At 39.0% G+C, this 18,269-nt stretch overlaps 1 protein-coding gene across 1 annotated transcript in view; it reads right to left on the bottom strand.

The window, feature by feature from the left end:
* Positions 1-18,269, bottom strand: part of BAIAP2L1 (BAR/IMD domain containing adaptor protein 2 like 1) — a 435,923-nt gene that overhangs the window by 164,401 nt on the left and 253,253 nt on the right. The window contains exons 4-5 of the mRNA XM_053694428.1: positions 6,717-6,778; positions 2,842-2,913 (exon numbers count right to left, since the gene is read on the bottom strand). Coding sequence (XP_053550403.1) covers positions 2,842-2,913; positions 6,717-6,778 — 134 coding nt within the window. The remainder of the gene's footprint in view (positions 1-2,841; positions 2,914-6,716; positions 6,779-18,269) is intronic.

Raw genomic sequence — 18,269 nt, 5'->3', positions numbered from 1 at the left:
AAGGGGCACTCACACCCTGTACCCATCCTGTATTTATGGATACAGGGTGACATAGACATAAGACAGAGTTATGAAAGTACATGGGGTGTCCAGCATATAAAATTCCATATTTCCATGCAGTCTCTGGGTATCCTTAAGCCCATGTACCTCCAGCCCAAAGAATGTTCCATAACAGGCCCTCCAATGTACAGTGGCGAGATTGGTTTTGTCACAAGGTATACCCTCAGTAAGGTATAAATGTGCAATTGTGGATCTGAGGGAAAAAAAAAAAGAAATGCCTAACAGTAGCATATTAGATAAGTATTTGCTGAATTTAATAAGTAACCATATAGTCAATTTAAAATGTCCGATTTATTTCAAAATTAATAACATTCTTTTTATTTTGCAGGCATCCGACAAGTGCATATGTAATTGGTGCTGTAAATTATATCATATTTTTTATACACTCAGCAAGAGATGTACTGAATGTGAAATGTGCTGCATTTGTATTAATATGGGATAATAATCAAAAGCAACTTTAAAGGCATCTATTAAAATATTATAAGAAATACTCATATTTAGACTTGAAATACTCAGGGTAAATAGTATGACATAATCCAATACACATGGAAAATGTGGTTTGTTGATACCGGAAATTAAAGGATATTTAATAAACATTTTAAGGTGAGATATTTAAACTGCAGTAGTATTGATGATGAGACTGCATTTCTGGTCGTCTGCTGCCATCTAGTGGTTTATGCAAGAATTACAACCAATGGGAATTATAGTATCGGATAGTCATGTGTTCCCAGTGAGCCAATGGGAGATGTTCAACTCCGGAGGGCCTATCAAACTCTTGTGGGAATGATTAAAGAAAAGAAAGAGGGGTTATATATTTGATAAATGCCCACACACACTAGACAAAGGACAGACTCAAAGAAGCATAACTTTTGGAAATAAAAAATACACAGGTTTTGTGCCAAGTATATTCTCTGCCATTTTGGGACACTTTCTTGGACAAAGGAAGATAACAAATTTGAGACCTGGATCCTTACAATAGTGGGCTAAATTCTTCTTAGATGACCCACAAGAAATTCTGGAAGCTAAACACTCATTTGGATATGTGGTAACGTATGGCTGCTCTACATTTTTAATATTTTAAACAAAGGTATTGTAAAACTATAGTTATATCGTAGTTGTGATTTAAAAGGAGAATTTATTCTTGTATTTAATATTAATTAGACCAAGGGTAGTAAGTATACTGGTATTACATATTAATGTTTAGAAAGAATGTTGTATTTTAATATCATAAATTAATTAGTTATTGCTATATATAAGAGAACAAAGATTTAACAGCGCCTATACAACTCCTTATCTAAGCAGAGGTAAAAGGTCATAAAATGTGTCTATAATTCTAGTCGTTAAATACTATGTTGATCCAAGTGGTGGTAGATATAAATATAATACCCTTACCAGAAATTACCCCAATCTAATGAGGTAAGTATGCCGCACTGGGGGGGTATATAGATAGATGATCCCTTCTGGATAGCGGTAGATGCTCCCTTTGGTCTCGACTGCCTCTTGGAGTAGGTGAGAGGATGAATCTTTAAGTGGAGATATCTCAATCAATCTCTGATGTGCTCCACATCTAATTCACTTATTTATCTCCTCCTCTTTTTATCTGCTCCCTCCCTGTATTCACTCATCCTCTCAACCCTTTTATGTGATCATCTGGTTCAGTGATCAGGCTGCCAGGAGGAAGTTCTCACCAGAGACCAAGATTACTCCAAGAGGCAATAAGCACATTAGAGATTGATTGAGATATCTCCACTTAAAGATTCATCCTCTCACCTACTCCAAGAGGCAGTTAAATATTTGTTCTCTCATATTTACTTACACTTCTCTAAGGTCTACCCCTTATAGAGTGTTTGTTCATAATAGCTGCCTAAACTTCATTTTTCACTGTGACTAGCGCAACTTCAGAGTATCGCTTGTATCTACCCAGATTCTCTGAGTAGTTATATTCTACTTCTTCTCATATATATATATATATATATATATATATATATATATATATATTTATTTTATAACTTGCCTTACTGTAGCTAAATAAGAGGTGAATTCAGCTCAGACATACTGGCATATAAATTGGATGTTTGCATTAATAATATATACAATTTATGGTGATTTTAATTGAAGTTATATAGAATCATTTGTGGGCTAAGTAGCTTAATTATACTTGTCTGAAAATTACTTAAATCTATTAAGATCCAGTAAGATTTGTGTGTATCTTGTTATATTGTTTAACTAAACACTGTTAAGTTAGCGGTCCATATTCTGGTATTTTATTATGATATTTTAATGCGCTCATTGTGAGTAAAGATAATTTTAAAGGTACATCTTTTATGATCTGTCGTATAGTATTGTAACAAAATAAGCGTGTATAGTCGATTTATAATCTAGTCTCTACTTAATATAATTCAATGCGTTTATAAGGCTAACTAATCTCAGGAATTTAGGAATAAATATTAATTTCAATTGTTTCATATATATATTTTAATTGGAGGTTATTTTAAAGAATACATAAATAAATTATTTTTATAACCTGGTATATAATGACACTGAACTGCTTCTATGTAGCAGTGGCACAATTCTTAGCTAATAATTCGAGTCTGGGGGCTTCTAAAGAGATCCAAATTAGAAATCAATCTGGCAATTTTGTAAGTTTGGCATCTGACATTTCACCCTATAATGCTCAATGACCAGTTCAAGGTGTATATAGGGGTATTAATGTGTGCAGGGGGAGTCAAAACAATAATTCTCATGGAGTATACTAGGAATGACAAGTGTTGGATAACTTACATTCATGTATTTCATATCTTGATCAGTTTTTCTTTCTATTTCTGCAATTATTTCTCTGTGGAATTTTTTGAACTGGGGAAAAAAAAAATCTGAATTAATGGTGGATCCAAACAAACTAAATGCCAAAGACAAACATAACAGCTTAAAGGGACACTATACCCAAACATTTTCTTTCATGATTAAGGTAGAGAATAGAATTTTAAACAATATTCCAATTTACTTCTATTACCTAATTTTCTTCATTCTTTAGATATACTTTAATGAAGAAACAGCAATGCACCCGGTGAACCAATCACAGGAGGCATCTATGTGCAGCTACCAATCAGCAGCTACTAAACATATCTAGATATGCTTTTCAGCAAAGAATATCAAGAGAATGAAGCAAATTAGATAATAGAAATAAATTAGAAAGTTGTTTATAATTGTATGCTCTTTCTAAATCATGAAAGAAAAAATTTGGGTTTCATGTCCCTTTAAATCAGACACTTTTAAACTTGCTATTTTTAAATAATAATTTTTCATATTTTAGGCTTTATATCCTAACAGGATTAGTTTCAACCTCTTTTGCCCAAATTCCACAACAATGTCGGAGCTATACCAACAAAGGAAACAATGACAGGATGTAGATTGGCATTCTTTTGTTTTTTTAATCATGTGACAGTGATACAAGGTGAGCTCATTAATTATATACTTTACAAAAAGCTAAAGGAACATTAAAGGGACATTATACACTAGAGTTTTCTTTGCATAAATGTTTTGTAGATAATCCATTTATATAGCCCATACAGTTTTTTTTTGCTTCATTATCTTGATATCCATTGTTCAAGGAACAGCAATGCACTACTGAAAGCTAGCTGATCACATCTAGCCAGCCAATTACACGAGAGACAAGTGGGTGCAGGCACCAATCACCAACTAGCTGCCACTAATGTTGGATATATCCTATTTAAAACAGATTCTACGAGAACAAAGTACATTTGAAAATAGAAGTGAACTTAAAAGTGTCTCAAAATGACATACTCTATCTGAATCATTCAAGTTTAATTTCAAAGTTGAGATGGCTGACACCCCATTATATATGTTATATATAATATAACAAATATATATATATATATATATATATATATATATATTACGGGTTAAGTAAGGTAAAACAGACATAACCCAAGTGGCTGTGGGTAAAGCCCAATGTACTGTAATTCCACCATCTACACTATTTTTTTGCCTCTGCCTGTGGGGTTTAAGGAAGGCGCCCCGTCGATTCCCTGGCATCCACCCCAAGTGAACCTTGGGAAATGAGGTTTACAAGAAAGACTTAGCCCCCTTCAACCCTATAGGCGGAGGCAAAAAAGATAGTGAATATGGGGGAATTAAAGTGCATCGTATACATGTTTGATGAGAAGGGCATGCACTCTAAGGGGATATACAGTATATATACATATACACACACACACACACATATACAGTATATATATATATATATATATATATATATATATATATATATATATATATATATATATATATATATATATATATATATATATATATATATATCAAAGCTGATGAGCCCAGCACACTAAACTATAAAGTTCCAACCACCGTGGTGCTCTTCAAATCAAAAAACAGTCATGCAGGTTTCAGGAAAAGCACTCCTCCGGATTTAAACAAACATAAATATTTCTTGGTATATACCAATAAATGTCTATGTTTGTTTAAATCCGGAGGAGTGCTTTTCCTGAAACCTGCATGACTATATATATATATATATATATATATATATATATATATATATACAGTGGAAATAAAACGTCTACACACCCCTGTTAAAATGTCAGGTTTCTGTGATGTAAAAAAATAAGACAAAAATAAATCATTTCAGAACTTTTTCCACCTTTAATGTGACCTATAAACTATACAACTCAATTGAAAAACAAACTGAAATCTTTTAGGTAGAGGGAAGAAAAAATATAAAAATAAAATAATATGGTTGCATAAGTGTGCACTTAAACTAATACTTTATTGAAGCACCTTTTGATTTTATTACAGCACTCAGTCTTTTTTGGTATGAGTCATCAGCATGGCACATTTTGACATGGCAGGATTTGCCCACTCTTCTATGCAAAAACACTCCAAATCTGTCAGATTGCGAGGGCATCTCCTGTGCACAGCCTTCTTCAGATCACCCCACAGATTTTCAATCGGATTCATGTCTGGGCTCTGGCTGGGCCATTCCAAAACGTTAATCTTCTTCTGGTGAAGCCATTCCTTTGTTGATTTGGATGCATGCTTTGGGTCGTTGTCATGCTGAAAGATGAAGTCCCTCTTCATGTTCAGCTTTCTAGCAGAAGCCTGAAGGTTTTGTGCCAATATTGACTGGTATTTGGAACCGTTCATAATTCCCTTAACTAAGGTCCCAGTTCCAGCTGAAGAAAAACAGCCCCAAAGCATGATGCTGCAACCACCATGCTTCACTGTGGGTATGGTGTTCTTTTAGTGATGTGCAGTGTTGTTTTTGTACAAAAAACATATCTTTTGGAATTATGGCCAAAAAGTTCAACCTTGGTTTCGACACCTTTTCCCACATGCTTTTGGGAGACTTCAGATGCGTTTTTGTAAAATGTAGCCTGGCTTGGATGTTTTTCTTCGTAAGAAAAGGCTTTCGTCTTGCCACTCTACCCCATAGCCCAGACATATGAAGAATACGGGAGATTGTTGTCACATGTACCACACAGCCAGTACTTGCCAGATATTCCTGCAGCTCCTTTAATGTTGCTGTAGGTCTCTTGGTAGCCTCCCAGAACAGTTTTCGTCTTTTCATCAATTTTGGAGGGACTTCCAGTTCTTGGTAATGTCACTGTTGTGCCATATTTTCATCACTTGATGACTGTCTTCACTGTGTTCCATGGTATATCTAATGCCTTGGAAATTCTTTTGTACCCTTCTCCTGACTGATACCTTTTAACAATGAGATCCCTCTGATGCTTTGGAAGCTCTCTGTGGACCATGGCTTTTGCTGTGGGATGCGACTAAGAAAATTTCAGGAAAGTCCAACTAGAGCAGCTGAACTTTATTTGGGGTTAATCAGAGGCACTTAAAATGATGGCAGGTGTATGCTGACTCCTATTTAACATAATTTTGAATGTGATTGCTTAATTCTGAACACAGCTACATCCACAGTTATAAGAGGGTGTGCACACTTATGCAACCACATTATTTTAGTTTTTTTTGTTTTCTTCCCTCCACCTAAAAGATTTCAGTTTGTTTTTCAATTGAGTTGTGTAGTTTATAGGTCACATTAAAGGTGGAAAAAGTTCTGAAATTATTTTTTTTACATCACAGAAACCTGACATTTTAACAGGAGTGTGTAGACTTTTTATATCCACTGTATATATGTATATAGTCATGCAGGTTTCAGGAAAAGCACTCCTCCGGATTTAAACAAACAGACATTTATTGGTATATACATATACACTCATACACACACATATACATTTTTTTGCAAATGGATAAAATTCTTGCAAAACTGCTGCCATAGAATGTTCAAGAAATGGGTCGGCTCCTGAGCTTACCTCCCTGTTTTTCAACAAAAGATACCAAGAGAACAAAGAAAACGTCATCATTTAAACAAATTAGAAAGTTGTTTAAAATTACATACTGTATCTGAATCATGAAAGGAAAATTTTGGGTTTTATATTCCTTTAAGTATGTTTATCAAATTAGTGAAAGATTAACCAGTCAATGAGTAGTGTGTGGCTGATTCTGGAGGTTCCACTGCAGCCCTTCTAGAAGCACTGGAAATACTAGAATTTGAGGCAAAGTTTAACACCTCTTTAAAAGTTGTAAGTTTAATAAGAATTAAAGATACCACATACATTTTCTTCTAGATTTTCATTCAGCTTTTTGTGAACAGTAGAAATTTCCTGAAGAACATGGCCTGCAAATAGAAAAATAAGATAGCATCAACAATAGCATATTAAATCATTCAATTTCTCTCTATAAATTATATATATAGATCAATACTTTGGGTTGTCTACCACACTAAACCTAAAATTAACCCTAAAAGCTCCCTAATTAACCCCTTCACTGCTGGGCATAACGCACGGGTGGTGCGCAGCAGCATTTAGCGGCCTTCTAAATACCAAAAAGCAACGCCGAAGCCATATATGTCTGCTATTTCTGAACAAAGGGGATCCCAGAGAAGCATTTACAACCATTTATGCTATAATTGCACAAGCTGTTTGTAAATCATTTCATTGATAAACCTAAAGTTACTGAAAAAGTGAACGATTTTTTTTTATTTGATCGCATTTGGCGGTGAAATGGTGGCATGAAATATACCAAAATGGGCCTAGATGAATACTTTGGGTTGTCTACTAAAAAAAAATATATACATGTCAAGGGATATTCAGGAATTCCTGACAGATATCAATGTTCCAATGTAACTATCAGCAATTTTGAGAAAAAAAAAATGGTTTGGAACTAGCAAAGTGCTACTTGTATTTATTGCCCTATAACTTGCAAAAGAAGCAAAGAACATGTAAACATTGCGTATTTCTAAACTCATTACAAAATTTAGAAACTATTTAGCATGGCTGTTTTTGTTGGTTGTAGATGTGCAACAGATTTTGTGTAACAGATTTAACAGATTGGAACAGCCAATAGAATGCAAGCTCAATCCTATTGGCTGATTGGATCAGCCAATAGGATTGAAGTTCAATCCAATTGGCTGATTGCATCAGCCAATAGGATTTTTTACACCTTAATTCCGATTGGCTGATAGAATTCTATCAGCCAATCAGAATCTAAGGGATGCCATCTTGGATGACGTCACTTAAAGGAACCTTCATTCGTCTGGTAGTAGTCGGAAGAAGAGGATGCTCCGCGTCGGATGGATGAAGATGCCGTCTGGATGAAGACTTCTGCCCGTCTGGAGGACCACTTCTCCCGGCTTGGGTGAATACTTCTACCGGCTTCGTTGAGGATGATGTCAGATCTTCAAAACTGTAAGTGCATCTTCAGGCGTTAGTGTTAGTTTTTTTTAAGGGTTTATTGGGTGGGTTTTATTTTTAGGTTAGGGTTTGGGCCACAATAGAGCTAAATGCCCTTTTAAGGGCAATGCCCATCCAAATGCCCTTTTCAGAGCAATGGGGACCTTAGGTTTTTTTAGGTAGGGTTTTATTTGGGGGGTTGGTTGTGTGGGTGGCGGGCTTTACTGTTGGGGGGGGTTGTTTTTTTGTTTTTTTTTAGGTAAAAGAGCTTATTTCTTTGGGGCAATGCCCCGCAAAAGGCCCATTTAAATGCTATTGGTAGTTTAGTTTAGGCTAGGGTTTTTTAGAATTTTTTTTTTGGGGGGGGGGGGGTTGTATTTTGATAGGGCTATTAGAATAGGTGTAATTAGTTTAAATATCTTGTAATTTGTTTTTTATTTTCTGTAATTTAGTGTTTTTTTTGTAATTTAGCTAATTGCATTTAATTTATTTAATTTAGGTAATTTATTTAATTGTAGTGTAGTGTTAGGTGTTAGTGTAACTCAGATTAGGTTTTATTTTACAGGCAAATTTGTATTTATTTTAGCTAGTTAGTAAATAGTTAATAACTATTTAGTAACTATTCTACCTAGTTAAAATAAATACAAACTTGCATGTAAAATAAAAATAAACCCTAAGCTAGATACAAAGTAACTAGTAGTTATATTGTAGCTAGCTTAGGGTTTATTTTACAGGTAAGTATTTAGTTTTAAATAGGAATTATTTAGTTATTAATAGTAAGTTTTATTTAAATTATATTTAAGTTAGGGGGTGTTAAGGTTAGGGTTAGACTTAGATTTAGGGGTTAATACATTTAGTTTAGAGGCGGCGACGTTAGGGGCGGCAGATTAGGGGTTAAAAAATGTAGGTAACTGGCGGCGATGTTAGGGACAGCAGATTAGCTAATGTTTGCGAGGCTGGAGTATGGCGGTTTAGGGGTTAATATGTCTATTCTAGTGGCGGCGATGTCCGGAGCAGCAGATTAGGGGTTAATAATTTTATTTTAGTGTTTGTGATGCGGGAGGGCCTTTAATAGGTTAATAGGTAGTTTATGGGTGTTAGTGTACTTTTTAGCACTTTATGAGTTTTATGCTACAGCTTTGTAGTGTAAAACTCATAACTACTGACTTCAAAATGCGGTACGAATCTTGACGGGATAGGGTGTACCGCTCACTTTTTGGCCTCCCAGGACAAGCTCGTAATACCGGCGCTATGGAAGTCCCATTGAAAATAGACTATACGCAATTTGTGTAAGTTGATTTGCGATAAGGCCAAAAAAGTGTGCAGTGCCCCTAAATCTGCAAGACTCGTAATACCAGCGGTAGTAAAAAACAGAATTTATGCTTACCTGATAAATTACTTTCTCCAACGGTGTGTCCGGTCCACGGCGTCATCCTTACTTGTGGGATATTCTCTTCCCCAACAGGAAATGGCAAAGAGTCCCAGCAAAGCTGGTCACATGATCCCTCCTAGGCTCCGCCCACCCCAGTCATTCGACCGACGGACAGGAGGAAATATATATAGGAGAAACCATATGATACCGTGGTGACTGTAGTTAGAGAAAATAATTCATCAGACCTGATTAAAAAACCAGGGCGGGCCGTGGACCGGACACACCGTTGGAGAAAGTAATTTATCAGGTAAGCATAAATTCTGTTTTCTCCAACATTGGTGTGTCCGGTCCACGGCGTCATCCTTACTTGTGGGAACCAATACCAAAGCTTTAGGACACGGATGAAGGGAGGGGGCAAATCAGGTCACCTAGATGGAAGGCACCACGGCTTGCAAAACCTTTCTCCCAAAAATAGCCTCCGAAGAAGCAAAAGTATCAAATTTGTAAAATTTGGCAAAAGTGTGCAGTGAAGACCAAGTCGCTGCCTTACATATCTGGTCAACAGAAGCCTCGTTCTTGAAGGCCCATGTGGAAGCCACAGCCCTAGTGGAGTGAGCTGTGATTCTTTCAGGAGGCTGCCGTCCGGCAGTCTCATAAGCCAATCGGATAATGCTTTTAAGCCAAAAGGAAAGAGAGGTAGAAGCCGCTTTTTGACCTCTCCTTTTACCAGAATAAACAACAAACAAGGAAGATGTTTGTCTGAAATCTTTAGTAGCCTCAAATAGAATTTTAGAGCACGGACTACGTCCAAATTGTGTAACAAACGTTCCTTCTTTGAAACTGGATTCGGACACAAAGAAGGTACAACTATCTCCTGGTTAATATTTTTGTTGGAAACAACTTTCGGAAGAAAACCAGGCTTAGTACGCAAAACCACCTTATCTGCATGGAACACCAGATAGGGCGGAGAACACTGCAGAGCAGATAACTCTGAAACTCTTCTAGCAGAAGAAATTGCAACCAAAAACAAAACTTTCCAAGATAATAACTTAATATCTAAAGAATGTAAGGGTTCAAACGGAACCCCTTGAAGAACTGAAAGAACTAGATTTAGACTCCAGGGAGGAGTCAAAGGTCTGTAAACAGGCTTGATCCTAACCAGAGCCTGAACAAATGCTTGAACATCTGGCACAGCTGCCAGTCTTTTGTGAAGTAAAACAGATAAAGCAGAGATCTGTCCCTTCAGAGAACTTGCAGATAATCCTTTCTCCAAACCTTCTTGTAGAAAGGATAGAATCTTAGGAATGTTTATCTTGTTCCATGGGAATCCTTTAGATTCACACCAACAGATATATTTTTTCCATATTTTATGGAAAAATTTTCTAGTTACAGGCTTTCTAGCCTGAATCAGAGTATCTATTACAGAATCTGAAAACCCACGCTTTGATAAAATCAAGCGTTCAATCTCCAAGCCGTCAGTTGGAGGGAAACCAGATTCGGATGTTCGAATGGACCCTGAACAAGAAGGTCCTGTCTCAAAGGTAGCTTCCATGGTGGAGCCAATGACATATTCACCAGGTCTGCATACCAAGTCCTGCGTGGCCACGCAGGAGCTATCAAGATCACCGAGGCCCTCTCCTGATTGATCCTGGCTACCAGCCTGGGGATGAGAGGAAACGGTGGGAATACATAAGCTAGGTTGAAGGTCCAAGGTGCTACTAGTGCATCTACTAGGGTCGCCTTGGGATCCCTGGATCTGGACCCGTAGCAAGGAACCTTGAAGTTCTGACGAGACGCCATCAGATCCATGTCTGGAATGCCCCATAATTGAGTTATTTGGGCAAAGATTTCCGGATGGAGTTCCCACTCCCCCGGATGGAATGTCTGACGACTCAGAAAATCCGCTTCCCAATTTTCCACTCCTGGGATGTGGATCGCAGACAAGTGGCAGGAGTGATCCTCCGCCCATTGAATTATCTTGGTCACTTCTTTCATCGCCAGGGAAGTCCTTGTTCCCCCCTGATGATTGATATATGCAACGGTCGTCATGTTGTCTGACTGAAACCTTATGAATTTGGCCTTTGCTAGTTGAGGCCAAGCACTGAGAGCATTGAATATCGCTCTCAGTTCCAGAATGTTTATCGGGAGAAGAGACTCTTCCCGAGACCATAGACCCTGAGCTTTCAGGGATTCCCAGACCGCGCCCCAGCCCACTAGGCTGGCGTCGGTCGTGACAATGACCCACTCTGGTCTGCGGAAGCTCATTCCCTGTGACATATTGTCCAGGGTCAGCCACCAACGGAGTGAATCTCTGGTCTTTTGATCTACTTGAATCGTCGGAGACAAGTCTGTATAATCCCCATTCCACTGTCTGAGCATGCACAGTTGTAATGGTCTTAGATGAATTTGTGCAAAAGGAACTATGTCCATTGTTGCAACCATCAATCCCATTACTTCCATGCACTGCGCTATGGAAGGACGAGGAACAGAATGAAGTACTTGACAAGAGCTTAGAAGTTTTGATTTTCTGACCTCTGTCAGAAAAATCCTCATTTCTAAGGAATCTATTATTGTTCCCAAGAAGGGAACTCTTGTTGACGGGGACAGAGAACTTTTTTCTTTGTTCACCTTCCATCCGTGAGATCTGAGAAAGGCTAGGACGATGTCCGTATGAGCCTTTGCTTTTGACAGGGACGACGCTTGAATCAGGATGTCGTCCAAGTAAGGTACTACTGCAATGCCCCTTGGTCTTAGAACCGCTAGAAGGGACCCTAGTACCTTTGTGAAAATCCTTGGAGCAGTGGCTAATCCAAATGGAAGTGCCACAAACTGGTAATGCTTGTCCAGAAAAGCGAACCTTAGGAACTGATGATGTTCCTTGTGGATAGGAATATGTAGGTACGCATCCTTTAAATCCACGGTAGTCATAAATTGATTTTCCTGGATAGTAGGTAGGATCGTTCGAATAGTTTCCATTTTGAACGATGGTACCCTGAGAAATTTGTTTAGGATCTTTAGATCCAAAATTGGTCTGAATGTTCCCTCTTTTTTGGGAACTATGAACAGATTGGAATAAAATCCCATTCCTTGTTCTCTTATTGGAACTGGATGTATCACTCCCATCTTTAACAGGTCTTCTACACAATGTAAGAATGCCCGTCTCTTTATTTGGTTTGAAGATAATTGAGACCTGTGGAACCTTCCCCTTGGGGGTAGTTCCTTGAATTCCAGGAGATAACCTTGAGAAACTATTTCTAGCGCCCAAGCTTGCTTGAGCAAAGAGAGAAAGTCTGCCCCCCACTAGATCCGGTCCCGGATCGGGGGCTATCCCTTCATGCTGTTTTGGTAGCAGTGGTAGGCTTCTTGGCCTGCTTACCCTTGTTCCAGCCTTGCATTGGTTTCCAGGCTGGTTTGGTTTGTGAAGTATTACCCTCTTGCTTAGAGGATACAGAATTAGAGACTGGTCCGTTTCTGCGAAAGGGACGAAAATTAGGCTTATTATTAGCCTTAAAAGACCTATCCTGTGGGAGGGCGTGGCCCTTTCCCTCAGTGATGTCTGAAATAATCTCTTTCAAATCAGGTCCAAATAATGTTTTACCTTTGAAAGGAATGTTAAGCAATTTTGCCTTGGAAGACACATCCGCTGACCAAGACTTTAGCCAAAGCACTCTGCGTGCCACGACAGCAAACCCTGAATTTTTCGCCGCTAATCTAGCTAATTGCAAAGCGGCATCTAAAACAAAAGAGTTAGCCAATTTAAGTGCTTGAACTCTGTCCATAACCTCCTCATACGAAGATTCTTTACTGAGCGATTTTTCTAGTTCCTCGAAACAGAAACACGCTGCCGTAGTGACAGGAAAAATGCATGAAATTGGTTGTAGAAGGTAACCTTGCTGTACAAAAATCTTTTTAAGCAAACCCTCTAATTTCTTATCCATAGGATCTTTGAAAGCACAACTATCTTCGATAGGAATAGTAGTGCGTTTGTTTAGAGTAGAAACCGCCCCCTCGACCTTGGGGACTGTCTGCCATAAGTCCTTTCTGGGGTCGACTATAGGAAATAATTTCTTAAATATAGGGGGGGGAACAAAAGGTATGCCGGGCCTTTCCCACTCTTTATATACTATGTCCGCCACCCGCTTGGGTATAGGAAAAGCGTCGGGGGGCACCGGAACCTCTAGGAACTTGTCCATCTTACATAATTTCTCTGGAATGACCAAATTGTCACAATCATCCAGAGTAGATAACACCTCCTTAAGCAGTGCGCGGAGATGTTCTAATTTAAATTTAAATGTCACAACATCAGGTTCAGCTTGATGAGAAATTTTTCCTGAATCTGAAATTTCTCCATCGGACAAAACCTCCCTCATGGCCCCTTGAGATTGGTGTGAGGGTATGTCAGAACAGTTATCATCAGCGTCCTCTTGCTCTTCAGTGTTTAAAACAGAGCAATCGCGCTTTCTCTGATAAGTAGGCATTTTGGATAAAAGATTTGCTATGGAGTTATCCATTACAGCCGTTAATTGTTGCATGGTAATAAGTATTGGCGCACTAGATGTACTAGGGGCCTCCTGTGTGGGCATAACTGGTGTAGACACAGTAGGGGATGATGTAGTATCATGTTTACTCCCCTCATTTGAGGAATCATCTTGGGCAATATCATTATCTGTTGCATTACTGTCCTTACTTTGTTTGGACACTATGGCACAATTATCACATAAATTTAAATGGGGAGACACATTGGCTTTCATACATATAGAACATAGCTTATCTGATGGTACAGACATGTTAAACAGGCTTAAACTTGTCAACAAAGCACAAAAAACGTTTTAAAATAAAACCGTTACTGTCACTTTAAATTTCAAACTGAAAACACTTTATTACTGAATATGTGAAAAAGTATGAAGGAATTGTTCAAAATTCACCAAAATTTCACCACAGTGTCTTAAAGCATTAAAAGTATTGCACACCAAATTTCAGAGCATTAACCCTTAAATTAACGGAACCGGAGCCGTTTTTACATTTAACCCCTATACAGTCCCAGAATGAGGCTCTGTCTATAACTAGAAAGGCCCCCATCTGAAAAAGGTGTCCAACACAGTGCCTGCCATTTTTCTAAACGTTCCCCAAGATTATAATACCAATAATTAGTTAGAATCTGCATAATATGCCTAGTAAAGCAATTGTTTTAGCCCAGAAAAATGTCTACCAGTTTTTAAGCCCTTTTTGAAGCCCTTTATTCTTTTATGTTTAACTAAGAAAATGGCTTACCGGTCCCCATAAGGGGAAATGACAGCCTTCCAGCATTGCATGGTCTTGTTAGAAATATGGCTAGTCATACCTTAAGCAGAAAAGACTGCTAACTGTTTCCCCCAACTGAAGTTACTTCATCTCAACAGTCCTGTGTGGAAACAGCAATCGATTTTAGTTACTGTCTGCTAAAATCATCTTCCTCTTACAAACAGAAATCTTCATCCTTTTCTGTTTCAGAGTAAATAGTACATACCAGCACTATTTTAAAATAACAAACACTTGATAGAAGAATAAAACTACATTTAAACACCAAAAAACTCTTAACCATCTCCGTGGAGATGTTGCCTGTGCAACGGCAAAGAGAATGACTGGGGTGGGCGGAGCCTAGGAGGGATCATGTGACCAGCTTTGCTGGGACTCTTTGCCATTTCCTGTTGGGGAAGAGAATATCCCACAAGTAAGGATGACGCCGTGGACCGGACACACCAATGTTGGAGAAAAGCAGCATTATGAGCCTTAACGCTGCTTTTTTACTCAAGACTCGTAATCTAGCCGATATATTTTTCCATGAGGGCCAAATACTGTTTATAGGGTAATTTAGCACTGACTTCAAATGAACGGCAAGTATTTTGTTCTTTTGTCAAAATAGTCTGTTTGTAAAGGCTTATGTATAGTCTGTTTGTAAAGGCTTTTGTAAAGGCTTATGGCTTGTTTATGGGTTGTGGTAAGCATCTAGTTACAACAACCCGCAGGTGTTCTCCAATCCATGCACACAACCCCCAGGTGCCCTCCAATCCATGCACATAACCCTTAGATGCTCTCCAATTCACGCACACAACTCCAAGATGCTCTCCAATCCTTGCACACAACTCCCAGGTGCTCTCCAATCCTTGCACACAACTCCCAGGTGCTCTCCAATCCTTGCACACAACTCCCAGGTGCTCTCCAATCCTTGCACACAACTCCCAGGTGCTCTCCAATCCTTACACACAACTCCCAGGTGCTCTCCAATCCTTACACACAACTCCCAGGTGCTCTCCAATCCTTGCACACAACTCCCAGGTGCTCTCCAATCCTTGCACACAACTCCCAGGTGCTCTTCAATCCTTGCACACAACCCCAGGTGCTCTCCAATCCTTGCACACAACTCCCAGTTGCTCTCCAATCCATGCATGCAACCCCCAAGTGCTCTCCAATCCATGCACACAACCCCCAGGTGCTCTCCAATCCATGCACACAATCCCCAGGTGCTCTCCAATCCTTGCACACAACTCCCAGATGCTCTCCAAATCTTGCACACAACTCCCAGATGCTCTCCAAATCTTGCACACAACTCCCAAGTGCTCTCCAATCCTTGCACACAACCCCCAGGTGCTCTTCAATCCATGTACACAACCCCTAGGTGGCTCTCCAATCCATGCACACAACCCCTAGGTGCTCTCCAATCCATGCACACAAACCCCAGGTGCTCTACAATCCATGCACACAAACCCCAGGTGCTCTACAATTCACGCACACCACCCCAGGTGCTCTCCAATCCTTGCACGTAACCCCCAGGTGCTCTCCAATCCTTGCACGCAACCCACAGGTGCTCTCCAATCCTTGCACGTAACCCCCGGGTGCTCTCCAATCCTCGCACGCAACCCCCGGGTGCTCTCCAATCCCTGCACACATCACCCAGGCACCCTCCCCCTCCATGTGCATATCACCCAAGTGCACTCAATTTTATGAACTTCTGCAAGCATTCTACCACTTTTATGCACTTCTATTTTTGTGAATTTTGATATTAAGGTGTGAACTTGTAGAAAAAAATATATTTTTCCATAAGGGCCAAATACGGTTTATAGAGTAATTTAGCACTGACTTCAAAAGAACGGCAAGTATTTTGTTCTGTTGACAAAATACTCTGTTTGACAAGGCTTATGGCTTGTTTATGGGTTGTAAGCATCTAGTTAAAGAAACATGTATGGTATCTGTGTGTTAAGGAGATATGGAATATTATTCTTTATCAATATTCTTTACGTTTCAATATATTTAAAAACCTGCTGCAAATCTGGAACAAGTTGGACACTATTTAAAAAAAGTTCAAAAGCCAGATCCTGGGCAAGTGCTTCAATGACAGAAAACCTTTTGTGGAATGTTATATTTCTTAAAGGGACATTAAACACTAAATAAATGCTAGATAGAACGATACATTATTATTATCGGTTATTTGTAGAGCGCCAACAGATTCCACAGCGATAATTTAAAGGAAAGATTAATCTGAGAATAACATGTACATGTATTTGTTAAAATTTCATGTTTCTGTTTAAATATTGACAAAAACATAATTTATGCTTACCTGATAAATTCCTTTCTCCTGTAGTGTAGTCAGTCCACGGGTCATCCATTACTTATGGGATATTAACTCCTCCCCAACAGGAAGTGCAAGAGGATCACCCAAGCAGAGCTGCTATATAGCTCCTCCCCTCTACGTCACGCCCAGTCATTCGACCGAAAACCAAACGAGAAAGGAGAAACTATAGGGGGTGCAGTGGTGACTGGAGTATAATTTAAAATTTAGACCTGCCATAAAAAACAGGGCGGGCCGTGGACTGACTACACTACAGGAGAAAGGAATTTATCAGGTAAGCATAAATTATGTTTTCTCCTGTTAAGTGTAGTCAGTCCACGGGTCATCCATTACTTATGGGATACCAATACCAAAGCTAAAGTACACGGATGACGGGAGGGACAGGCAGGATCTTTATACGGAAGGAACCACTGCCTGAAGAACCTTTCTCCCAAAAACAGCCTCCGAAGAAGCAAAAGTGTAAAATTTGTAAAATTTGTAAAAAGTATGAAGAGAAGACCAAGTTGCAGCCTTGCAAATCTGTTCAACAGAGGCCTCATTCTTAAAGGCCCAAGTGGAAGCCACAGCTCTAGTAGAATGAGCTGTAATCCTTTCAGGAGGTTGCTGTCCAGCAGTCTCATAGGCTAAACGTATTATGCTACGAAGCCAAAAGGATACAGAGGTATCAGATGCTTTTTGACCTCTCCTCTGTCCAGAATAAACGACAAACAGGGAAGAAGTTTGGCGAAAATCTTTAGTTGCCTGTAAATAAAATTTAAGGGCACGGACTACGTCTAGATTGTGCAGAAGTCGTTCCTTCTTTGAAGAAGGGTTAGGGCACAATGATGGAACAACAATCTCTTGATTGATATTCTTGTTAGTGACTACCTTAGGTAAGAACCCAGGTTTAGTACGCAGAACTACCTTATCTGAATGAAAAATCAGATAAAGAGAATCACAATGTAAGGCTGATAACTCAGAGACTCTACGAGCCGAGGAAATAGCCATTAAAAACAGAACTTTGCAAGATAACAGCTTGATATCAATGGAATGAAGGGGTTCAAACGGAACCCCCTGTAAAACGTTAAGAACTAAGTTTAAGCTCCACGGTGGAGCTACAGTCTTAAACACAGGCTTAATCCTAGCCAAAGCCTGACAAAAGGCCTGAACGTCTGGAACTTCTGACAGACGTTTGTGTAAAAGGATGGACAGAGCTGAGATCTGTCCCTTTAAGGAACTTGCAGATAAAGCCTTTTCTAAACCTTCTTGTAGAAAAGACAATATCCTAGGAATCCTAACCTTACTCCATGAGTAACTCTTGGATTCGCACCAGTGTAAGTATGTACGCCATATCTTATGGTAAATCTTCCTGGTAACAGGTTTCCTAGCCTGTATTAAGGTATCAATTACTAACTCCGAAAATCCACGCTTTGATAAAATCAAGCGTTCAATTTCCATGCAGTCAGCTTCAGAGAAATTA

Source organism: Bombina bombina, chromosome 11 (genome assembly GCF_027579735.1).
Source record: "Bombina bombina isolate aBomBom1 chromosome 11, aBomBom1.pri, whole genome shotgun sequence".
NCBI classification, from domain to species: Eukaryota; Metazoa; Chordata; class Amphibia; order Anura; family Bombinatoridae; genus Bombina; species Bombina bombina.
The sequence above is the reverse complement of the archived record's forward strand: the minus strand, read 5'-3'. Positions and strand labels throughout refer to the sequence as shown.